Raw genomic sequence first — 26,975 nt, 5'->3', positions numbered from 1 at the left:
CATATATCATGGCCAATTGTAAATGGAGACAGAAAATTCGTACATGAGAAACAAACAAGAAAAAAAGACACCTAGCTAATTCCTCTGTATAAGAAATTTGAACTAGATATGTTGAAAAGGGGAATTGTTTGATAAAACGAGGTCTTATGACTTACCTGAAACGGTATGCCATGTTCTGTCTCTACCTCTACCTTATGATCATCATCAGAATCAATACGAGAACGATCTAATCTCTCATCAGTCCCACATCTTATGAATCTAATAATATTAACGTGGAGAGAAGAAGGATTTTGTGTATCTTATATGGTGGAAGGCCGGTGTTTGGTGGGTCTGCTCTGGGGAACGAAAAGTAAAAACACCAGCAAAGGCAGAGACAAAACTGATTAGTTTAATCATTGTTGCAGTCTTAAGGTATAAGATATTAGATTGTAACTACAAGGAAACTAGATTTACAACAAATGAAATCAAATCAAAATGAAATAAAATGTTAGAGCAAGGTATTGTCGTCCTTAACCAGAAGCGCACTACCCCATGCATGCCCATTGCCCATGAACATAAAGTGAAATGTAAGACAACAAATCATTACGCTAATTCAAGTATGGAAACATTTGGTAGGATCTAAACTATGTCACATTATAATAATCATGTCAATACGTGGGGTTCCACATTGTAGACAGACATTCCAAAGAGGGATTGAATTTTAAAGTATCATAATCTTTAATCTCTATATGGTAAAGAGCAGCATAACGCATATTCGGTTTTTTTGCTCTATGATGAGCATTTATTTTACGTTATACATGCACTGTATATGCATGATGTATTATATTCAAAAGTACATGTTTAACATTGTCACGGAGTTCCAAAAGGGGTTCTTATTATAATTTCAGGAAATACCTATTCTCCACAATAAAGAATCAAACCTTGAAAAATTGAAAATGGTGCACCTATATATCAACCGATAAACGCTCGTCATGACCAAACGGAGTATTAAATAAACTGAATATATCATACCTTACGATCTTCAGAAGTTTGAGGTCGTCCGATGATCTGAAAGCTTGAATGATGTCTCTAACCTCACTATTACCGATGTTGAGATCTGTGAATGTGACCTTGACAAGCTGAGATGAGACTTTGTGAAGTGCATTGGGTAGTGAAGTGGGATCATCGTGGAGATAAGCCGAATGACGCTCATATGTTTGAATGGTGAGCTCTGTCGCTGCTGGTAGATGGATCCTCTGGATGACGTCACATCTGATCGTGCCCCGTACCTGTATGGTGATCCTCTTCACATTGTCAAACATCGAACCACAATCCTGCCAACCTCTCAGTGTCTCATCTGTAACAGTCAGATCAGTCACAGTTGAGCTCGTGTTGCAGTCATCCTACAATAGATAAAAAAATAAAAAATAAACCTAAGAGATGACAAGACATCATACTAGTGGAAACATTATATTTATTACCATCCACATCGACTGACAATATATAAGCATACGTATATGAAAGTATAATTATTCACACATTGTCAATAAATGGAAATTGTGTACATGCCGTGCAAATACATAATTAAGACAACAGATTAATTATTCATACACAAAGTAATGTAACATGAACAATATAATTTACACAATGGAGATAATGAAGAGAGGGAGAAATTATCTAAAACGCTAAAGAAGAAAAAACATCCAAAACAAATCATCAATGAAGTGTTCTCTTTACTACGATTGTATTATTGACATTTTAATCATAATTTTTTTAAATGCATTAAGTTTGTTTCCTAGTAACTTTTCCTGCACCCCATATTCAGAACATACTTTCGAATTTAAAGGCTAAATTCACTTATAAACTAACATGTCTTGCAAATTATTTCATGAATAATAACAGCGAACCAATAATTCCATAGAAAATAGAACGAGACAAATAAAAGAAATACCATAGCATTGATGATTTCATCAAAATTTGATTTAAATTAGAAACTTATGGCTGGCATAGATTTTTTTTTCAAAAAACACACTATGCGTAGCATACCAATATGCAAAAGAGATAGTCGATGCTCCTAATTCCCTATCCATTTCGTAATTTGTCGATTTAATTAAACAATGTTTTTATTTTAACAGTACAGAGACTCTACATCAAAGCACAATGATGTTACAAAAATGGCAATTTACATTGATTAGAGATAAATCAAACTATGTTTTACATGAGGAGAAATATATCAAAATACAATTGTAAGTGGGTGAATTTATCAGTTTCCTCATCTGCATGACAATCAAAATGTGTTCATAACTATTTTAGTCATAGCCCTATTAGACAAATTAATGGCAACAGCATTAGGAGCATGAACAAAAATAAGAACTTGTATGGTTTGCATTTAAGTGCTACTTTCTATACATGTAAAAACCTCCTATACCATATATTACCTTAGTAGTTGATGCCATAGTAACATGCAGATGAAATCAAGGTTACAGTATATTAATCCGTAGACAGAAATGGGAGCATTAATTAAATTCATCATGAATATCATCCACTAAACAACACACCAATCTAGTATGACTGTAATCACGGTAATACTAAATCATAATACAAAATATTAACGGAAATCGCGTTTTGCATACGCCTAACTGCTAACATACCACACTCCGTTTTTTGTAGTATCGGCCAGATTATTAACTGAAAATGCAAAATAAAAATTTAAGGTGACATATAAAGCCCCTTTAGTCAAATGAAACAAATGTTTGGTTATAGCACATTAACTTGTAGGGTTTGTGAGTTACTAACATTGAAAATGTTTTCTAATAGGTTGTTAGGTTTAGATAAATAGATTTATTCATTACAAGTGGATTATTGGACACAATAGCACCAATGAAACCAGTACATGATTTGATATTTTAACTATTGAATAAATTGTTCATAATACTCTTTAATGAATTTGAATAAGATATGTGCTACTTGAATACCTAAACATATTTGAAAGAATCAAATAAGATTTACAAGAATAACAATTCAGTAAAGATATGTACAATTTCGCTTTATATGAGGCATCATAGCCCCATTAGACAAATTAATGGCAACAGAATGAGGAGCATGAACAAAAATCAGAACTTGTATGGCTTGTTTGTAAGTCCTAGTTTCGTACGTGTAAAAACCTCCTACATTTATCACCTTTGTAGTTGATGCCATCGACGATGCTGTTGAGTAGAAGTCATCATGATACTGACCGTAGAGTGTGAGGTTCTTCAGATGATTCATCTTACAGATGAACTGAGCGAAATCACGTGATGCAGACGGACGTTCACTGAGATTCTCATTGTGATGAAGAATCTCAATCTGATATAATAGTAACATGAAGATGAAATCAAGGTTACAATACAATAATCCGTACACAGAAATTGTAATATTAAAATCAAATTCATAATGAATATCATCCACGAAACAACACACCAATCTAGTATGGCTGTAATAATGGTAATAAACAAATTATATCATAACAGAAAATCACAATCAAAATAGCGTTTTGAATGTCTGATAACTTACCACACTTCGTATTTTTTTAAAGTATTCGCCCCGAAAAAGTTAAGGTGAAATATATAGTCCTTTTAGTCACATGAAACAAATGTTTCGTTAAAGCACAATAACTTGGTGGGTTAATGAGTTACTAACATTAAAAACATATTTGAAGAGGTTTTAGGTTTTTATGAATAGATTTATTCGTTTAATTTCTAGAATTGCAAGTGGTTTATTGAATAAAATAGCACAAATGAAACCAAAATATGATTTGATATTTTAACTGCTGAATAAAATTTTCATGATACTTTATAATAATTCGTAATAAGAGGTGTGATACTTGAATACCCATAACATATTTGAAGGTAATAAAATAGGATTTACAATAATAACAATTCAGTACAGATATGTACAGTTTCACCTTATATGAGGCATCATAGCCCCATTAGACAAATTAATGCCAACAGAAAGAGGAGCATGAACAAAAATCAGAACTTGTATGGTATGCTTGTAAGTGCGACTTTTTTACATGTAAAAACCTCCTAACATATATTACCTTGGTAGTTGATGCCATCGACGATGATGTTGAGTAGAAGTCATCATGATACCCATCGTAGAGTGTGAGGTTCTTCAGATGATTCATCTTACAGATGAACTGAGCGAGATCACGTGATGCAGACGGACGTTCACTGAGATCATTCTCGTGATGAAGAATCTCAATCTGATATAATAGTAACATAAAGATGAAATCAAGGTTACAGTACATTAATCGGTAGACAGAAATGTGAATATAAAAATCAAATTTATCATGAATATCATCCAGGAAACAACACGCCAATCTAGCATGACTGTAATCATAGTTATACAAAAAGATAAAATATAAAATCTTAATCGAAATCGCGTTTTGCATATCTGCTAACATACCACACTCCGTATTTATGAAAGTATCGGCCCGATTATTAACTGAAAATACACAATAAATACTTAAGGTGAAATATATAGTCCTTTTAGTCAGATGAAACAAATGTTTGGTTATAGCACAATAACTTAGTGGGTTTATGAGTTAATAACATTCAAAATGATTTACAAATGATTTTAGGTTTTGATAAATATATTTATTCATTTAATTTCAAGAATTGCAAGTAGTTTATTGACCACAAAAGCACCAATGAAACCAAAACATGATTTGATATCTAACTGTTGAATAAAATTTTCATGATACTCTATAATGAATTGGAATAAGTGTGCTACTTAGAAACCCTAAACATATTTGAAAGAATCATGTAAGATTTAAGGATAACAGTGCAATATATATAGATATGTACCATTTCGCTTTATATGAGGCATCATAGCCCCATTAGATAAATTAATGGCAACATAATGAGGAGCATGAATAAAAATCATAACCTGTATGGTTTACTTGTAAGTGCTATTTTTTTACACGTAAAAAAACCTCCTAACATATATTACCTTTGCAGATGATGCCATCGATGATGATGTTGAGTAGAAGTCATCATGATACTGACCGTAGAGTGTGAGGTTATTCAGATGATTCATCTCACAGATGAACTGAGCGAAATCACGTGATGCAGACGGACGTTTACTGAGATTCTCATAGTGATGAAGAACCTCAATCTGATATAATATTAACATAAAGATGAAATCAAGATTACTGTACATTAATCCGTACACAGAAATGGGAATATAACAATCAAATTTAACATGAATACAATGCAATAAACAACACACCAATCTAGTATTGCTGTAATCATGGTAATACAAAAAGATATCATAATATAAAATCTTCATCGAAATCGCGTTTTGCATATCATACATGTACATACCACACTTCGTATTTACGAAAGTATCGGCCCGATTATTAACTGAAAATACACAAATACTTAAGGTGAAAGATATAGTCCTTTTAGTCAGATGAAACAAATGTTTGGTTATAGCACAATAACTTGGTGGGTTTATGAGTTAATAACATTCAAAATGTTTACAAATGATTTTAGGTTTTGATAAATAGATTTATTCATTTAATTTCAAGAATTGCAAGTAGTTTATTGATCACAAAAGCACCAATGAAACCAAAACATGATTTGATATCTGATTTGATATGATATTTACAAGAATAACGATTCAGTAAAGATATGTACAATTTCACCTTATATGAGGCATCATAGGCCCATTAGACAAATTAATGGCAGCCGAATGAGGAGCATGAATAAAAATCAGAACTTGTATGGTTTGCTTGTAAGTGCTATTTTTTACATGTAAAAACCTCTTAACATATATTACCTTTGAAGTTGATGCCATCGACGATGCTGTTGAGTAGAAGTCATCATGATACTGACCGTAGTTGAGTGTGAGGTTTTTCAGATGATTCATCTTACAGATGAACTGAGCGAAATCACGTGATGCAGATGGACGTTTAGTGAGAATCTCTCTGAGATCAAGAATCTCAATCTGATATAATAGTAACATAAAGATGAAATCAAGGATACTTTACATTAATCTGTACACAGAAAGGTGACTATAAAAATCAAATTTATCATGAATATCATCCAGGAAACAATACACCAATCTAGTATGGCTGTAATCATGGTAATACAAAAAGATATCATAATATAAAATCTTCATCGAAATCGCGTTTTGCATATCTGCTAACATACCACACTCCGTGTTTTTGATAGTATCGGCCCGATTATTAACTGAAAGAAAATACACAATAAAAAAGGGTAAAATATATAGTCCTTTTAGTCAGATGAAACACATGTTTGGTTATAGCACAATAACTTGGAGGGTTCATGAATTACTAACATTTAAAATGCTTTTAAAAGGATTTTAGGTTTTGATAAATAGATTTATTAAATTAATTTCAAGAACTGCAGTGGTTTATTGAACACAATAGCACCAATGGAACCAAAACATGATTTGCTATCTTAACTGATGAATAAAACTATCATAATAACTATATTGAATTCGAATAACGTAAGAAACAATGAATAATAAAGTTGGATTTTAAGTACTAATAATTGATATGTAGAGCATTGTTGCCCAGTGTATTAGTCTTGAAACAGAGGATCGTGAGTTCGATTTCCAGCCATGGCGTAATGTCCTTCAGCAAGCAATTTATCGAAGCTGTGCTGCACCCAACCCAAGTGAGGAACATTAATGGATACACGGCAGAATTAATTTTCTCAAACGCACTGAGCGCTGAAAGGCAGCTATAGCTAAAGTCGAGTAATAATAATAATTAGCAGTGCGCCTCGGATTAGATTACGTCTTGGTAGATGGCGCTATATAAATACCTATCAATTTATTCATCATTATGTAGACGGGTTCTGTGCTCAAGATGCTTGTTTCATTTAAAGCATAAATCTAACAATCTTCATTTTGTACGCCATGAAAAATACCACATCAAAATCATACTGAAATTAATGATTTTCATACTACAGACTATCGTTAATGTTGGATGAGTCTATTAACTTAAGCAACTTCAGTTCTGGATGTGTTTATCACATTATGTTTTATTTCACAGAAATAAAGCATAGTGGCAAATTGATATAAACTCTAAGAAATAAAAGTTTTGACTGAACAGTAGACGCAAGTTTCAATTCTTGGGCCATTGTCTGAGGTACATTCATTACAAATCCTTATGCAAAAGATAATTAGACAACATCATAATTTCATGAGATACGAATGCATATACATGTAAAGTTTCATTGAAACAAATGGAAAGAAACGAACCAGAGAGAAAAAAAAACGAATTTTGTGTTCATCTTCCGTGCTCATGAACAATTCAAATGAAATGAGCTTTTTACCCTATACAAATTTTGGTTCATATTGGTAATGTAGAGAATGTGTTAAAAGAAATATTTTTTCCCGATCGTTTTTAATTATTATTGTTTTTTTTACATCGATAGCACTAATCAAATATTTGCTGTTTTTTACAGAATAAAAGACTGGACTAATGTTTGTCATTTCGAATATTGTATGCATCTTGATGGCTGTATATTAACTTTGAAATGACAAATTGCCTTTTTCATAAACCTTGCAAAATGTAACTAGATTTTTTTTCAAAACACACACAAAAAAGAAAGCTTTAAATCAAGATTATCATGATTAAAACGAAACCAAGGCGATCGTGATTATATGCTTATCCCTAGACGCTTCAATAATTATAAGGTAAAATAGGTTTAAAGAGGCAAAAATATACCTTTCAGATAATGCTAAAGATTATTTAAACGTAATATTTTAGACATCACGTACATTACCAGACTGACGCGTCTGTCGTTATTTGTTCTTTCATCGTTTGTTTCTATTATATACGTACTTGTCAACAGGGGAAAAGACTAACAAGTAATGGTTCATTTCAATAAAAAAAATCAAATAAACCCCTACCTCCTGACCTTTGACAAACCTAAAATAAAAATGTTAATGGTCTAATATCATTCAAAAAGGAAAATGTAAATACATTGCGTCACCGAAAATAGGGACACCGGAATAAATGTATTTTTTGCCATTAGAATCGTAACTTTTCCTCATAAAATTAATGGAAAAATAATTAGGCTTCAATTCTTTTATTTAATACCTCAACATTTATATAACGCATGCATGACTGAATTAAAACAATGGAAAAAACCCGGCAGGATTAATTCCTTGAATGCATGAGCGCTGAGAGGCAGCTCGAGCTAAAGCCGGGGTAATAATAATAACAACGCGCCTTGGAATAGAATATTTCTAGATAGATGGCTCTATATAAATGCCTATTATTATTATTATTATTATTAAAATGGTGCTACGAATCTAATTTGCACGAGAAAAATTTGCAATTTTTAGTCAGTTTTTCTGGCTTTTACTATTTTGGAAAAACAAATAATACATCGATCAGCCATCTTTTCCCCTTCCATATGAGACCAAAAGCGTAAAATATGATTAACGCAAGGTTAAGAAAAGGTTGGATAAAAACATGCTTGATTTTTACCTATTCAACGGATGGTTGGAAACATGGGCGGAAATCCAGGGGGACAGGGGGGACGTGTCCCCTCTACTCAAAATAGTAGGGGGACACAATATCAAATGTCCCCCTACTATTTTTGGTCTTTGGTGAGGCTAAGAAATATATCACTCAAAATGGGAATAAAACGTGCGTTTTGAGACGAGATGTCCTTTTTTTGCTTGCTTGTCAAATACATTTTCGTCGAAATGACCTTAAATTTTAGGTAATAGCCTTTTCTTTTTTTTTTTTGCTTGTCAAATTTTCCAGACCCTTGTCCCCCCCTACCTTTTGGGAGAGATTTCAGCCCCTGGTTGGAAACAAGCATCCCTCCCCTCCACAAACACACACACAACCGCAGACAATAGGCTAACGTTGAATGCTTCTTGGGCTGGGGAAGGAAAGCCCTTTTTTGTTGCAGGCTGGGTTATGTCACTATAAGATGGTGAAATTAAGATTATCATGATTGATTGATATATTGACTGAATTTATTCTACTTCTCTTTCAATTCAAACGCAAACTACAATACGAAGTTAAGTAAAATATAAAAGAAAAGGGAATCCACTTTGAAGCAATTATGTCTGCTCATTTCGGTTCCCTGGAATAGCGGATTATAATGAACTTATGATAATAATTAAGAATGTTTAACAGAATAATATAATAATACAAACTGGGCCAAGCGCGTTATGTCTATACACAATGTTCGAACTACATATCGTTCCTCTGGTATATAACATTTGACAAATTTGAGTTGAAGAAATTGAATATCCTTATCACTTCATACTGCAATAATTGGAAGAAAATAAGAAACTGAAAATATACCTTTGCAGACGATGCCAAGGATGATAACGTTGAATAGAACTCGTCATGAAATGTGGGTCTGTAGTATTCATCACCTAGACAAAGTTCCCTGAGATGGGGCATCTTACAAATGAACTGAGCCAGATCACGCGATGCAGACCGACGTTGACTGAGATCAGTGTAATTGATGTCAAGACACTCAATCTGGAATAATAGTGACATAATGTTGAAAAAAAATACGTCATCAACAAGGGTCTAATTGAACCATTGAACTCTATTCTACATTCGGTTAAATGAACAAACCTGGATCATCGACTTATTGTGAATTACTCTTCGTCGATCACATAATGTTATGAAAATCACAGTAATTAGCTCTAACAACGATGAATGGAAATATAATTATTCTTAATCATGATAATGTTTATCTAATCAAAGGCTGTTAATTTGCCATATTTCCTTTAATGAAAAAACCTGGTCGGTGTTACGTGAAGATTCATCATTCATTAAATAGGCATGGTGATCCGGGTATTATGTATTCGTTATGCAACATTTGAAATTTCTAAAAAGACATTGAAAAAGACATCAAAGTCATTTCATCTCGTAAAAAAAATAATGGATATGTCGGCCTGTATACTGCCTTCTTACAAATCGCTGATGTTTTTCAATATATTTATATTCATATTTCTATATCAGCTGGAAACTATTAAGATACCATCCTTTCTACCTTTGTCTCATCTTCTCTATGACTTTGCCAGTGTAAATATATATCCTTGCAGTTTAAATGGTACCCCGGGGTGAAATAATTATATCTAAGTAATGTTAAATTCAACGACCAAAAACTGTAAATTCCGGCAATATCTGATGTATAATTTAATCATTGAATTTCAATAATTATTATTTTGCGAAAACAGTCAATTACGCTGTCATGAAAACAGTATGCAATTGTTGTGCTGATGATTTCAGTTCCCGGCTTTCTTTTGTTTCGATATGAAATCCTATCAATACAGAATTAAACATTTGGATATGGTATGTCTCACTTGCAACGAAACCAGTCGGAAAAATACAACAGTGTTGTAATAAAAATCTTATTTTTGTTCATTCACTGTTGACAATGCTTGAATTAATGTAATTTCATACAATATAAAAATGATATTGAAATGTCATCATAAGCGTCTTCATCATGGTCATTGCATATTCACGAATACATGTATTAAACTGCTTTACCAAATGTAAAGCAATCTTCCTTATTCCATGTAGTTTAGATCAAATTATCAACATGTTATTTCTCTGAGTTTGCTTTATCAATTCAAATTATATTGCGTTCAGCATGAAACAAGGCCTTAATAAAGGAATAGAACATACAGGTTACCTTTATTGTGAGCCACTTAGGTTATATGTCATATTCATTTAAATTTCGATTGAATTCGAAGGTACAAGGATATTCAAATTGCTTGTTTTAAATTAGAAGAAACAGCCTCCGAATATATTTGATGAAACAATTAACATTCGAATGGCACCTACAGGTTCATAGTTTATCATTTGAACGTAATATTTTAGACATTGTGTACATTACTAGACGGACGCGTCTGTCGTTATTTGTTCTATTATTATTTACGTACTTGTGAACAAGGGAAAAGACTAACAAATAATGGTTCATTTCAATAAAAAATCAAATGAACCTCTCCTGACCTACATGTATGACAAATCTGAAATAGAAATTATAACGGTCTTTAATCATTCAGGAGAGAAAATGTAAAGTACAGTACGTCCCATGAAAGAGGGATTGAGTATAATTAGCGGACTGGAGTGTGTGACTATAAGGACTATAAGAAGGAGAAATCAAGAATATCATTATGGATTGATTGAATTCATTTTGCTGCTATTTCAATTCAAAAACAAATTGAAATACAAACTTAAGTAAAATATAAAGAACAAACAAGTGGAATGCATCTGGCCGTCTCACCTGCATCACGCGATTTCATATAGCAGCAGTGCTGATTTTTGATAACTACTATAACTCACACAAGATGTTCAGTGATAATTGGTTACTCTTATTTCCACGTTTTATAAAGTTGACCAATACACTTATAGAGATATGATGGCAATTCAACAGATACCTCTAACGTGGCCAAAGTTCATCGACCTTAAATGACCTTTGACCTTAATCATGTGACCTGAAACTCGCACGGGATGTTCAGTGATACTTGATTATTATTATTTCTAAGTTTCATGAATCAGATCCATAAATTTTCAGTTATGGTAATTCAACAGATAGCCCAAATTTGGCCAAAGTTCATTGACCCTAAATGACCTGTGGCCTTGATCATGTGGCGTGAAACCCATGCATGATGTTCAGTGATACTTGATTAACCTTATGTATAAGTTTCATGAACTAAATCTATATATTTTCTAAGTTATGCTGTCATTCAAAAAAACTTAACCTCAGGTTAAGACTTGGTATTGACGCCGCCGCCATCGAAAAAAGTAGGTGAGACAAAAAGAAAAGGAAATCAACTTTGAAGCAAAGTCTGCTTATCTCGGTTTCCTGGAATAACTACCGGATTGAAATTAAAATTTCAAACTGTTAAAATGAAATCATGGTAATAGAAAAGAATGTTCAACAGAATAACAAAAATAATACAAATTGGGCAAAACGCTTTATGCCTTTACACAATGATGAAACTATAATAATATATCATTCCTCTGGTATAAAACATTAGACAAATTTCAGTTTGAGAATGTGAATATCCTCATCACTTCATAATGCACTAATTGGAAGAAAATGCTATAAAACATGAAGAGAACGAAACTAAGAAACTGAAAATATACCTTGGCAGACGATGCTAAGGATGATAACGTTGAATAGAACTCTTCATGAAGTGAGGGACTGGTGGTTTCATATCTATCCCCGAGATGAAGTTCCCTGATATGAGGCATCTTACAAATGAACTGAGCCAGATCACGTGATGTAGACTGACGTTGACTGAGATCAATGTACTTGATATTAAGACGCTCAATCTGCAATAATCGTGGCATAATGTTGAAATGAAAATACGTCATCAAACAAGGGTCTGACTAAACCATTGAACTCTATTCTACATTTGATTAAAGAACAATTAATTATAACCACTATAAATAGGTACATTGTAAATAAATGAAAAGCATTAGAAAAGAAGACATGGGAAATGATAAAGACGGCAATGGGAGGTAGACAGAGAAAGGTGAGTAAAGGGAAAAGGGTCATCAAAAGAGGATATAGATAAAAAAAAATACAGAGAGAAGATTGGGCCAGAGAGATGAAGAAATTTTAGCAAATATTAAAAACAAAAACAAATAAAAGCACGCGGAGACTGTATAAGTCTTTCTTGTAACAAAATAAGTTGCAAGTATACAGTGCGTATCAAAAAAGTTTACACTTGGAAACAAATCCTGTAAAATCACACATTTGTAATATTCGGAAGATTTTTCCACATCTTAACATTGCTGATGTGGTTTACGGTACACCATGTGGAGTGTTATAGAAGCAGTGGATAGAAGAGAGGAAGTGGATAGGCGAGAAAGTGGAGATTTGAGAATAGAGTATTCTTTCTTGAGAATAGTCCTGAAAAGGACTGTAAACCAGAAGGAATGTTGAGTGAGAACAGCTTGAGTAGTAGAGCTGATGAGGAGATGCTGGCTTGCGTCGGCGAGTAGAGATGATGAGTAGTAGAGAGACTCGACGTTTCGGACAGGTTGACTGTCCGTCTTCAGGAGCCAGCATCTCCTCATCAGCTCTACTACTCAAGCTGTTCTCACTCAACATTCCTTCTGGTTTACAGTCCTTTTCAGGACTATTCTCAAGAAAGAATACTCTATTCTCAAATCTCCACTTTCTCGCCTATCCACTTCCTCTCTTCTTCTATCCACTACTTCTATAACACTCCACATGGTGTACCGTAAACCACATCAGCAATTGTACATGCCACCATGCAAACCTTCAAACAACATCTTAACATTGGTAAAGATACATTTAAGCAAATAACGATATAACTGTCGAAAAAGATTCAGTGTCTTCTATGGGACAAACACGCTGGGAAAATACAGAATAATAAAATAATACAAATTTGGTCAAACGCTTTATGCCCATACACAATGTTCAAATCATAATGATACATCTTTCCTCTAGTATATAACAGTTTGAGAAAGTGAATGTCTTTATCACTTCATACTGCACTAAAAAAATGCTATGAAACACGAAGAGAACGAAAATAAGAAACTGAAAATATACCTTTGCAGACGATGCTAAGGATGATAACGTTGAATAGAACTTGTCATGAAGCGAGGGACTGGCGTCTTTATCACCGAGACGAAGTTCCCTGAGATTAGGCAGGTTACAAATGAACTGAGCCAGATCACGTGATGCAGACTGACGTTGACTGAGATCAATGTACTCGATATCAAGATGCTCAATCTGGAATAATAGTGACATAGTGTTGAAATAAAAATACGTTATCAACAAGGATCTGAATAATTTTATTGTACTCTATTCTACATTCGATTAAAGAACAAACATGGATTATCGAATCATTGAAAATTACTCTTGGTCGTTCACATAATGTTATGAAAATCACATCAATTTGCCCTAAAGCCTCTAACAACTATATGATAAATGAAAGGGATTTTTTTTAATCATGCTATATTTGCTGGTGTAATCGAAGGCTGTTATTTTGCTCTTTATTCTTATTGATAAAAAGAAATATGGTTGAATTTCATAAGTAAAGCAGCCAAGCAGGCTGCCATAAATGCAGTATGCAATAGTTGATGTGATGACTTCAGTTCCCAGCTTTCCTTTGACACAACAAGATATCTAATCAATTCAAACAATGGTTTATTAAACTTGCTCCGCATCCAAAGGCTGAATAAAAAGCATGTGTCCAATTTACAATGACAGAATAATACTTACAGTACAAACATGAAATGATATAAATTGAATGCAATTACTAGCATTTTTATCATAACACAAGGAAATAAATTGTTGAAAAAAAATCATACATTGTATTAAATATTTTAATGTTAAGTACGCACATTTAATTATAACCACTAGAAAGAGGCACATTGGACATAAATGGAAATTATTAGAAAAGAAGAGATGGGAAATAATAAAGACGGCAAAGGGAGGCAGACAGAGAAAAGGTGAGTAAAGTGAAAGGGTAATTAAAAGGGCATATAGATAGAACATAAAGAGAGAAGATTGGGCCAGAAAGACGAAGAAAATTATGGCAAAGATTAAAAACAAAGCAAACAAAATCACGTGGATGCTGTATATGTCTTTCTTGTAACAAAATTAGTTGCAAATATACAGTGCGTATAAAAAGTACTCTTAGAAAAAAATCCTGTAAAATTAGACATTTGTAATATCCTTAAGATTTTTGCCTCATCTTAACATTGGTACGGATACATCTAAGCAAATTACGATATAACTGTCACAAAATATTTCGGCTTGAGTAAGCACCACTTACCTTTGAAAAGTTAGTGATAAATTATTTGCACAAGACTTTAAAATAGTTAGGCGAATAAGTGTAGACCTTAATAATGAAGAAGAAAAAAATTGAATTGAAGATATCTTTTACTATTTTTAACTTAACTTGTTTTATTGCCCAAAACACTTCAAAGGGCTTATACTAATCACAAGGGTCGCGCGCGAAATCGCTTGGGTTTTGGATTTCTGGCGTTTTTTTTTTTAATTTCGACTCGATTTTATTTCCCATCGGTGTCTTCAATGGGACAAACACTCTGGGAAAAGAAAATGAAATTGAAATTCGAGTTTCGTTTTAAACTGGCAAGTGCCTTAAATGGTATTACATGATTTCTGTTTTTTTCTGTTTAACATGTAGACGGGTCAATATACGACCCAACGCGCCCTTACCCGGAACAAATTGCAACAAATAATTTTTCAACGGTGTTCTGTACTATTCGACCTCAGGAATAATATACTAAAAATCTACCAAAATCCGCATCCGAGATAGTGGTTAGTTGTACAAGATGGCGTCCAGGATGGCCGCCATTCACTGAAAATGGATACAACTGACACATTATCCAACCTAGAATCCTATTTCGGTTCATATTCCATGGTCTGGGGGTAAAACATTGATTTAGGGTAGAATGAATAATAGGCCCTCCAGTGTACCAGACAAATCCAAGATGGCACCCGAAATGCTGCCGTAGGCTGAAAATCCACAATTAATCTAAATTATTTTATTTTATTCAGGGGTTTTAAGGGTTATATGTATTGTACATTGAAGCAAGTTACAAGGAAATCTAGTGGTCTGGTGTGTCTACAAATCCAAAATTGATTCGAAAAATGGAGTTTAAAATGGCTGTTGATAATTAAAATGGACATAGTTCATTTGATATCCCCATGGGATATAATGATTTTGGTGACTAGACCATGATTTCAATGGTCAAAAAAGACATTGAGAAAAGTTACAAGGACAGTCAGTGGTCCAGTATGTTCAACAATCGAAGATGGCTCCAAAAAGGGAGTCGAAAAGGGAGTCGAAAATGGCTGAAAAAAAAATACGATGCCAAGGATGATAACGTTGAATAGAACTCGTCATGAAGCGAGGGACTGATCTTTCTGTAAGCATCACCGAGATGAACTTCCCTGAGATGAAGCATCTTACAAATGAACTGAGCGAGATCACATGATGCAGACTGACGTTGACTGAGTTTAATGTCATTGATATCAAGACTCTCAATCTGGAATAATAGTGACATTATTTTGAAATAAGAAATACGTCATCGAACAAGGGTCTGACTAAACCATTGAACTCTATTCTACATTCGATTAAAGACCAAACATGGATCATCGAATCATTGGAAATAACTCTTGGTCGTTCATATAATGTTATGAAAATCACAGTAATTTGCTCTAAAGCCTCTACCCACTATAAATGAAAGGAAAATTATTGTTTACTTATGCTGTATTTGCTTATGCAATCGAAGGCTGTAAATTTGCCATTTATATCTTATTAATAAAAAGAAATATGGTTGAAATTCATAATTAAGCTTTATTTTGTGAAAACGGTCAAAAGCACGCTGCCATGAATGCAGTATGCAATAGTTGTGCTGATGACTTCAATTCCCAGCTTTCCTTCGACATAACATGATACCTAATCAATTCAAAATTGAAACATGTGGATTCAATTCAAAAATGGTTTATTAAACTTGCCTCGCAGCCAAAGGTGGAATAAAAAAACATGTGTCCAATTTACAATGACAGAATAATACTTACACAAACATTAAATAATATAAATCCAATACAATTACTAGTACTACTTATTATAATAAAAGGAAATAAATTGTTGAAAATAAAAACAAATTATACATTGTTTTAACATTGTAAATGTTAATAACGCACACTTTAACCACTACAAAGTGGCATATTGTACATAAATGGAAAGCATAAGAAAAGTTGAGATGGAAAAGGATATAGACGACAAAGGGAGCTAAAGAGAGGAAAGATGAGTAAAGAGAGTATGCAATAGGTGTGCTGATGACTTCAGTTCCCAGCTTTCCTTTGACATAACATGATATCCAATCAATTCAGAATTGAAACATGTGGATCTAATTCAATAACAAAAATGGTTTATTAAACATGCCTCGCAGCCAAAGGCTGAATAAAAAATACATGTAACCAAATTACGATAACAGAATAAAACTTACAATCCAAATATGAAATGATATAAATTGAATGCAATTACAAACATTTTTATCATAACAAAAAAGGAAATAAATTGTTGAAAAAATAATACATTGTTTTAAACATTGTAATGTTAAGCACGCACATATAGCCACTAGAAAGAGGCACATTGTACATATTAATGGAAAGTATTAGAAAAGAAGAGATGGGAAATGATCAAGACGGCAATGGGAGACAGACAGAGAAAATGTGAGTAAAGGTAAAGGGTAATTAAAAAGAGATATAGATATAACAAACAGAGAGAGGATTGGACCAGAAAAATGAAGAAAGTTGTGGAAAGAGACTAAAAACAACAAACAAACCAAAGCACCTGAATGTTGTATATGTCTCACTTGCAACAAAATCAGTTGCAATAGTATTTATCTCACAATTAAATCAGATCTGTACACAAATGAAATTTTGTTCGTTCGCGGTTCACAGTAGTTTGATAAATGTAGTTTCAAACAATGAAAAATGTTAAGTGGAGATTTGAAATGAGCGTTTTTATCAAGATTGTTTGCATATTCATTGAAGACATGCCTCAAACTGTTTCATCAAATATAATGCAATCTTAGTTATTCCCGGTCTGGTTATATAATCAAATTGTGTTCTTTGTCTAAGTTTGATTTAGCTATACAGTGCGTCCCAGAAAAAAAACGAAACCGTGATTTAGCGATCATTTACCAATACGTAACCATAAATAGAATAGACAACTGACTTTCCAACTTAAAACTTAGAATCTCCTCTTTTATCTGATATTACTTTTGTTATTTCTCATTCACGCGTGAGTGAGCAAAAACAATTTGAAGAAAGGATACCAAAAACTCATTTAGCGGGGGTATCTGGATTTCAAAAAGAAAACCACATTTTTGAAGAGTTCAATATCTGCTCTTAAATGTGATACCTCGATTACAGAAAATGGTCAAGAAATAAAAAAGTACTGGTCATTTGAAATAATGCTTGTATTTCCATAATTTCATCAGATAAACGTGTTTTCACCAGTTTCCCACAGAAGCTATCGCATGGTGAACAAAAGATTGAATGCATGGCTGATCGTCATCAAAACGGAGTGTCGAGTGAGTTTCCAAAAAAAATTAGCTCTCGATCGCTTTACGCTCGCACTATTTAATAGGGGATTATAGGATTTAACATTTATGTTGGTTAATAAGAATAAAGCTGACTGTTACAGGGGCCACGGAATGGTTTTCAAAGGGGGGGGGGTGGCATGACCACGCAAAAAATCGCAATCCTATGGTAATTTTTAATTTTTAAAGTTTTTTTTAACAACGATTGACGAGCGTATACACGGAATCAGCAGACTACGCTCGCAGGGATATTTTGGGTTGGTAAAAGTGGAATGGCCAGCGATCGACGAAATAATCAGTCGTGGACGGTAGTGGGCGCTATGCGAGTGTTCGTAAATTCAGCAAAATGCTGTTTGAATTCAGCGAGGAAAATGATTTCATTTCTCAGTGTTTATTTGAAATTTTAATATTTCCAAGAAAAAATTCTGTCAATTTCTCATTGAACTGTTATCAGCAATTGTTATTCAATGGAAAAGATCCATTCAAGCGGATTTTTTTGTATCCTTTACCAACACTATCCACGAGCTTTAAAAGGTTGTTAGGTTTTTATTAATATATTTATTCATTTAATTTCAAGAATTGCAAATGGTTTATTGAACACAATATCACCAATGAAACCAAAATATGATTTGATATTTTACTGTTGAATACATCTTGCATAATACTCTAAAATAAATTGGAATAAGAGGTGTGCTACTTGAATACCCTAAACATTTTTTTAAATAATCAAATAAGAATAACAAGAATAACAATTCAGTATAGATATGTACAATTTCGCCTTAATTGAGGCATCATAGCCCCAATGGACAAATTAATGGCAACAGAATAAGGAGCATGAACAAAATTCAGAACTTGTATGGTTATACATGTAAAAACCTCCTAACAGACATTACCTTCGTAGTTGATGCCATTGACGATGATGTTGAATAGAAGTCATTATGATACTGACCACGAAGTGTGAGGTTCTTCAGATGATTCATCTTACTGATAAACTGAGCGAAATCACGTGATGCAGACGGAAGTTGACTGAGATAACACTCCACATGAAAAATCTCAATCTGATTTAATAGTAACATAAAGATGAAATCAAGGTTAAGCCAGGCTGACACTTGCACGACTTTTGGCCACGATTTTGTCGTGGCAAGTCGTGCCCTTTTGGGGGCACGAACTGGGAGGCTCCCGCACAATTTAAGACTAGTTCACGCATATTTCACGACAAGTTCACGACGAGTTCACGAATAGTTCACGAATGCGTTCCCGTCAGTGTCCATATTGACACGAACTGGCACGATGAGTTCACGCATAGTTTGCGCATAGTTTACGCACTTCCCGCATTGGCACGACGAGTTTGCACAATTCGGACGGTGTCGTGCTGAACTATTCGTGAAAACGACGTGAGCTGTTCGTGAACTATTCGTGACAGTCGTGGCATGGCGCGCACTGGCACGCATCCTCCCGCATCGTCCCGACGAGTTCAAGACGAGTTCACGAACAGTTTGCGCATAGTTAACGACCCGGTCGCTAAATTTTGTCATGACCAAAATTTTGAAACATTTCAAACTTCTCGTCCCGACATGATACGCAGTCACGACGTGTTTACGCACACTTCACGCCAGTTCACGACTAGTTTGCATACTGGCATGACTTGAGTCGTGCCAATGCGTGACACAAAATCATGCTTAATCCGTACACAGAAATGGGAGTATTAACATCAGATTTATCATGAATATATTCCACGAAACAACACACCAATCTAGTATGGCGGTAATCCTGGTAATAAAAAAAGATATCTGAATAGAAAAACTTAATGGAAATCGCGTTTTCCACATGTGCTAATATTCTACACTCCGTGTTTTTAAAGTATCGGCCCGATTATTAGCTGAAAATAGAAAATAAAAAGGTGAGGTGAAATATACATGTATAGTCCTTTTATGCAGATGAAACAAATGCTTGGTTATAGCACAATAACTTGGTGGGCGTTGTGAGTTACTTACATCGAAATGTGCTCGCAAGTTTTTAGGTATAATAGATTTATTTATAATTCTTTAATTTCAAATCATTTAAAGAACTGTAGGTTTTGTCATTGTACACAATGGCACCAATGAAATCAAAATATGATTTGATATCTTGACTATTGAATAAATTTTCATAATAAACTATAATGAATTCGAATAAGAAACAATGAATAATATAGGTGGATTTTAAATACTAATAATTTACATGTAGAGCGTTGTGACAGTGTATTAACCTTGAAACATAGGGTCGTGGGTTCGAATCCCAACTATGGCGTTATTTCCTTCAGCAAGCAAATTTATCCACGTTATGCTGCACCCAACCCAAGTGAGAAACTTGAATGGATACACGGCAGAATTAATTTCCCAAACGCACTGAGCGCTGAAAGTCAGCTATAGCTAAAGTTGAGTAATAATAATAATTAACAGTGCGCCTCGGATTAGATTGTGTCTTGATAGATGGCACTATATGAATGCCTATCATTTTATATCATTATGTAGACGGGTTCTGTGCTCAAGATGCTTGTTTCATTTAAAGTATAAACCTAAGAATCTTCATTTCGTACCCAATGAAAAATACCACATCAAAAACATACTGAAATTAATTATTGCTATACTACAGACTATTGTTAATTTTGAACGAGTCTATCAACTTAAGCAACTTCAGTTCTGGATGTGTTTATAACATTATGTTTTATTATACAAAAAATAAACCATAGTGGCAAATTGATATATGCTTTAAAAATTCAATAGTTTTGACTGAACAGTAGACGCAAATTTCACTTCTTTTGCATTTGTCTGAGGTACATTCATTACAAATCCTTATGCAAAAGATAATTAAACAACATCATAATTTCATGAGATACGAATACATGTAAAGTTTTAATGAAACAAATGAAAAGAAGCGAACCAGAGAGAGAAAAAAAAACGAATTTTGTTTTCACTTTCCATGCTCATGAACAATGGAAATGAGACAGCTTTTTACCCTAAACAAATTTTGTTTATATGGGCAATGTAGAGAATGCGCTCAAATGAATATTTTTTCCGATCGTTTTTAATTATTATTAATGTTTTTTACGTCGATAGCACTAATCAAACATTTGCTGTTTTTATACATAATAAATGACTGGACTAATGTTTGTCATTTCGAATATTGTATGCATCTTGATGGCTGTATATTAATTTTCAAATGACAAATTGTCTTTGTCATAAACCTTGCAAAATGTAACTAGATTTATTTTTTCAAAACACACACACAAAAGAGAAAGCTTTAAATCAAGATCATCATAATTAAAACGAAACAAAGGTTATCATGATTATATGCTTATCCCTAGACGCTTCAATAATTAGAAGGTAAAAATAGGTTTAAAGAGGTAAAAATATACCTTTGCAGATGATGCTAAAGATTATTTGAACGTAGTATTTTAGATATTATGTACATTACTAATCGGACGCGTCTGTCGTTATTTGTTCTATCATCGTTTGTTTATATTATATACGTACTTGTCAACAGGGGAAAAGAGTAACAAGTAGTGGTTCATTTTAATAAACAATCAAATAAACCCCTACCTCCTGACCTATGACAAATCTGAAATAAAAATGTACATCGTCTTAAATTATTCAAAAAGGAAAATGTAAAGTACAGAGCGTCACCGAAAAGAGGGACACCGGAATAAATGTAATTTTTGCCATTAGAATCATACATTTTCCTCATAAAATGAATGGAAAAATAATTATGCTTCAATTCTTTTACTTGATATTCACCTCAACATTTATATAACGAATGCATGACTGAGTTAAAACAATGGGCAAAGGTGCTGCAAATCTAATTTTGCACGAGAAAATTTGCAATTTTGAGTGAGTTTTTCTGGCTTTTACTGCTATCTATTTGGAAAAAAATTATACACCGATTTTCCATCCTTTCCTCTTCCATATGAGACCAAAAGTGTAAAATAAGATTGACGCAAGGTTGAGAAAAGGTTGGATACAAATATGCTTGATTTCTACCTATTCGACGGATGGTTGGAAACAAGCATCCCCTCCCCCTGCACACACACACAACCGCAGACAATATGCTAACGTCTAATGCTTCTCGGGCTGGGGAAGGAAAGCCTTTTATTGTTGCGTGCTGGGCTGTGTCACTATAAGATAGTGAAATTAAGATTATCATGATTGATTGATTGATTGACTGAATTTATTCTGCTTCTCTTTCAATTCATACACAAACTACAAAACAAACTTAAGTAAAATTTAAAGACGTAGAAGAAAAGGGAATCCACTTTGAAGCAATGTCTGCTCTTCTCGTTTCCCTGGAATAAATAACAGATAATGAAATTATGATAATAATTAAGAATATTTAACAGAATAATAAAACAATACAAACTGGGCCAAGGGCGTTATGCCTATACACAATGTTCAAACTATAATGATATAGTTCCTCTGGTATATAACAGACAAATTTGAGTTGAAGAAAGTGAATATTCGCATCACTTCATACTGCAATGATTGAAAGAAAATAAGAAACTGAAAATATACCTTTGCACACGATGCCAAGGATGATAATGTTGAATACAAGTCGTCATGAAATTTCGGACTGTTTTGAGAAGAACCTAGATTAAGTTCCCTGAGATGAGGCATCTTACAAATGAACTGAGCCAGATCACGTGATGCAGACTGACATTGACTGAGATCAATGTAATTGATATCAAGACGCTCAATCTGGAATAATAGTAACGTGATGAAGAAAAAAAAATCATCAAACAAGGGCCTGACTAAACCATTGAACTCTATTCTACATTCGATTGAAGAACAAACATGGATCGTGGAATCATTGGAAATAACTGTTGATCGTTCACCTAATGTTATGAAAATCACAGTAATTTGCTCTAAAGCCCCTACCAACTATAAATGAAAGGAAAATTATTGTTTTATTCATGCTATATTTGCTTATGTAATCGAATGCTGTTAATCTGCCTTTCATATTTTATTAATAATAAGAAATATGATTGAATTTCATAATTAAGCTTTATTTTGTGGAAACGGCCAAGCACGCTGCCATAAATGCAGTATGCAATAGTTGTGCTGATGACCTCCATTCCCAGCTTTCCTTCGACATAACATGATACCTAATCAATTCAAAATTGAAACATGTGGATTCAATTCAAAAATGGTTTATTAAACTTGCCTCGCAGCCAAAGGTGGAATAAAAAAACATGTGTCCAATTTACAATGACAGAATAATACTTACACAAACATGAAATAATATAAATGGAATACAATTACTAGTACTACTTATTATAATAAAAGGAAATAAATTGTTGAAAATAAAAACAAATTATACATTGTTTTAACATTGTAAATGTTAATAACGCACATTATAACCACTACAAAGTGGCATATTGTACATAAATGGAAAGCATAAGAAAAGTTGAGATGGAAAAGGATATAGACGACAAAGGAGCTAAAGAGAGGAAAGATGAGTAAAGAGAGTATGCAATAGGTGTGCTGATGACTTCAGTTCCCAGCTTTCCTTTGACATAACATGATATCCAATCAATTCAAAATTGAAACATGTGGATTCAATTCAATTCAAAAATGGTTTATTAAACATGCCTCGCAGCCAAAGGCTGAATAAAAAATACATGTAACCAATTTACAATAACAGAATAAAACTTACAATCCAAACATGAAATGATATAAATTGAATGCAATTACAAACATTTTTATCATAACAAAAAAGGGAAATAAATTGTTGAAAAAAATCATACATTGTATTAAACATTGTAATGTTAAGCACGCACATATAGCCACTAGAAAGAGGCACATTGTACATATTAATGGAAAGTATTAGAAAAGAAGAGATGGGAAATGATCAAGACGGCAATGGGAGACAGACAGAGAAAATGTGAGTAAAGGTAAAGGGTAATTAAAAAGAGATATAGATATAACAAACAGAGAGAGGATTGGACCAGAAAAATGAAGAAAGTTGTGGAAAGAGACTAAAAACAACAAACAAACCAAAGCACCTGAATGTTGTTGTCACAATGCGACTGTAAGTCTATTTGGTGTTAACCCCTAGTAACCATTCAGCTTGTATATAATAAAAGGAATTTGGGTGGTTGACTCTTGTCATAGTCCCAGAGTCAATCAACTGTATCTTTAGTGATCAAACCCGCTGGGGTGTAAGGATTAGAATTTTACTTTGACTTCTTGACAAGCTTAGGTCATGAGCATTGGGTCATTTAACTTGATAAATTTAGTTAAGTTCAATGGGGCTCTAAAATTCCATAGATGTTTGTTTTTATGTATGAGAGGAAAAGACTGTTGAGAATGTTGGAGATGGGAGTTTTGAATATGTGAAATTAAAGATTGGATAGTTAAGTAGTTTTAATTGGATATGTTCAGCGTGGAAGAGTAAAGCAGAGGAATATTGAGAATGTTAATGACTTTGTCTTTGTGAGAGTCAAGATGGAGTGGTGTTTGAGTAAAAGCAAATCAGAAATCGTTTGATTCTCGGGAGAGGAAGACCCTTCCACATTTGGTCTTAACTCGGAGTGTGAGGGTGTGGTTCTCGTAGGCCATTACTTTGGGTGAATGTTGCAGGCTGTGTAGTGCAGGCACAGCTGAGTCTTAATCCCCATCGTTGGCAGGCTGGATCCAGGCAGCACAGGCCAGGTAAAGCCACCACATCTGCCCTCATCTCACCAGGCACGACTGTTCCAAAGAACTGGACGAGCTGGGCTCGTACTTCATCCTCGAACTCAGAGTTCGTGACTTGTGATTCATCGTAGCAATCTTGTGGCTCTCAGCCCTCATCATTTCGTCCGCGAATCTGGACTGGCTTTTCGTCGAGAGTTCGCTCGCTTTACTTCGCGTCGTCGAAGCCACCGCAGTTCGCTCTTAGACGACTATATTCATCGGACCAACGATAGTCATTGACGATGTCGAAGGGGTCCTTGTTCTGAACTATCTAAATTATAACCAGATTAGATATACTACGGTCCAGTGTAGGTATTCATCCAAGTATAAACCCTCTTTTGATGAAACTTAATTGGTGGAATTAATAACCAAAAATATTGTCACGTTTGGATGCCAAATTATTAGGCCTTGATTAAATATAAATAAATCACTCTCATTAGATACATATTGCAACATATTCAGTATAGGTTAATTCATGCTGATGCTAACTGCTAAATACAGTTTGATGTTATGTTGATATGCATGTGATTCATGATTTAATTCCGATTGTTCAATTTCTTTAATTATATGTACATTTATAGAGCTGGTCTCTCTGAATTAAATTTATGTTACATATAGATATTGAATGATTGTGTGATTATTGCAAGTGGTAACTACTTTCGTTTCAAACAGAACCAAATCTATTACCAGACTGGGAATTTCAGTCCCAAGATCTGACAGTTGTATATGTCTCACTTGCAACAAAATCAGTTGCAATAGTATTTATCTCACAATTAAATCAGTTCTGTACACAAATGAAATTTTGTTCGTTCGCGGTTCACAGTAGTTTGATAAATGTAGTTTCAAACAATGAAAAATGTTAAGTGGAGATTTGAAATGAGCGTTTTTATCATGTTTGTTTTCATATTCATTGAAGACATGCCTCAAACTGTTTCATCAAATATAATGCAATCTTCGTTATTCCCGGTCTGGTTATATAATCAAATTGTGTTCTTTGTCTAAGTTTGATTTAGCTATACAGTGCGTCCCAGAAAAAACGAAACCGTGATTTAGCGATCATTTATCATAACGTCACCATAAATAGAATAGACAAATGACCTACCAACTTAAAGCTTAGAATCTCCTCTTTTATCTGATATTACTTTTGTTATTTCTCATTCACGCGTGAGTGAGCAAAAACAATTTGAAGAAAGGATACAAAAATCTCATTTGGCGGGGGTATCTGGATTTCAAAAAGAAAACCACATTTTTGAAAAGTTCAATATCTGCTCTTAAATGTGATACCTCGATTACAGAAAATGGTCAAGAAATAAAAAAATTCTGGTCATTTGAAATAATGCTTGTATTTCCATAAATTCATTAGATAAACGTGTTTTCACCAGTTTCCCACAGAAGCTATGGCATGGTGAACAGAAGATTTAATGCATGGCTGATCGTCATCAAAACGGAGTGTCGAGTGAGTTTCAACGCTAGCCTGGAGAACCTCTTCATTTTATGAAATTATTGAAATTCAAGCCTTATTTCAAATGACCAGAACTTTATTATTTCTTGACCATTTTCTGTAATTGAGGTATCAAATTAAAGAGCAGATATTGAGCTTTTCAAAAGATGTGGTTTTCTTTTTGAAACCTAGATACCCCTGTTACACCCACAAATGTAATAATCGCCCACAAATGTAATAACGCCCACAAATATAATAACGCCCACAAATGTAATAACACTTTACCCACAAATGTAATAATTTTACCCACAAATGTAATAATGCACTTTACCCACAAACGTAGCATTTTTTGATCGCCCACAAATGTAATAATGACTTTACCCACAAATGTAATAAATTTGAAGGGATTTTTGGCGAATCCGTTCTAAACTAATATCCTATAGTAGCACGTTCTTATAGCACAAAAGTGCAAAGACTTTAGTTCCAGACACGGATAATAAGAAAATTCCAAAGTCTTTTTTCCAGACCCGGGGGCTGTTTCATCAATATTGTCGCCCGACAACTGTCAGCGCTGACTAAATTTGTCAGCGCTGACAATTTAGTCAGCGCTGACAAAAATTGCATTTCACGAAACTCACGGAGCTCCTCTGACTATTGTCAGAGGATTTTTATTTTACAAATCGTCTTGAACGAGGTTCGCTGACTAATTAGGCCA

The 26,975-nt window shown here is 33.7% G+C and overlaps 1 protein-coding gene across 1 annotated transcript; it reads right to left on the bottom strand.

Annotated features, from left to right (window-relative positions):
• Positions 1-71: 71 nt before the first annotated feature.
• LOC121413081 lies at positions 72-19,089 on the bottom strand. Its single transcript, XM_041605844.1, has 10 exons — positions 19,003-19,089; positions 13,572-13,754; positions 12,134-12,322; positions 9,326-9,508; positions 5,803-5,970; positions 4,972-5,136; positions 4,058-4,222; positions 3,160-3,324; positions 1,012-1,382; positions 72-258 (listed from the first exon to the last, which is right to left on the bottom strand). Exons 1-10 carry the CDS (start codon positions 19,087-19,089, stop codon positions 72-74), a joined length of 1,863 nt encoding a protein of 620 aa, XP_041461778.1.
• Between the last annotated feature and the right edge of the window lie 7,886 nt (positions 19,090-26,975).

Source organism: Lytechinus variegatus, chromosome 4 (genome assembly GCF_018143015.1).
Source record: "Lytechinus variegatus isolate NC3 chromosome 4, Lvar_3.0, whole genome shotgun sequence".
NCBI lineage: Eukaryota > Metazoa > Echinodermata > Echinoidea > Temnopleuroida > Toxopneustidae > Lytechinus > Lytechinus variegatus.
The sequence above is the reverse complement of the archived record's forward strand: the minus strand, read 5'-3'. Positions and strand labels throughout refer to the sequence as shown.

Bases quoted from the DNA above. Each gene is read 5' to 3' on its own strand.
- LOC121413081 (XM_041605844.1), bottom strand. From the start codon at position 19,089: ATGAATCATCTGAAGAACCTCACACTTCGTGGTCAGTATCATAATGAC. The intron at 5,971-9,325 runs GTATATTTTCAG...CTATTATATCAG, and splicing joins CCTTGGCATCGTCTGCAAAG to ATTGAGATTCTTGATCTCAG. The intron at 1,383-3,159 runs GTGATAAATGTA...TATCTATTGTAG, and splicing joins CGATGGCATCAACTACAAAG to GATGACTGCAACACGAGCTC.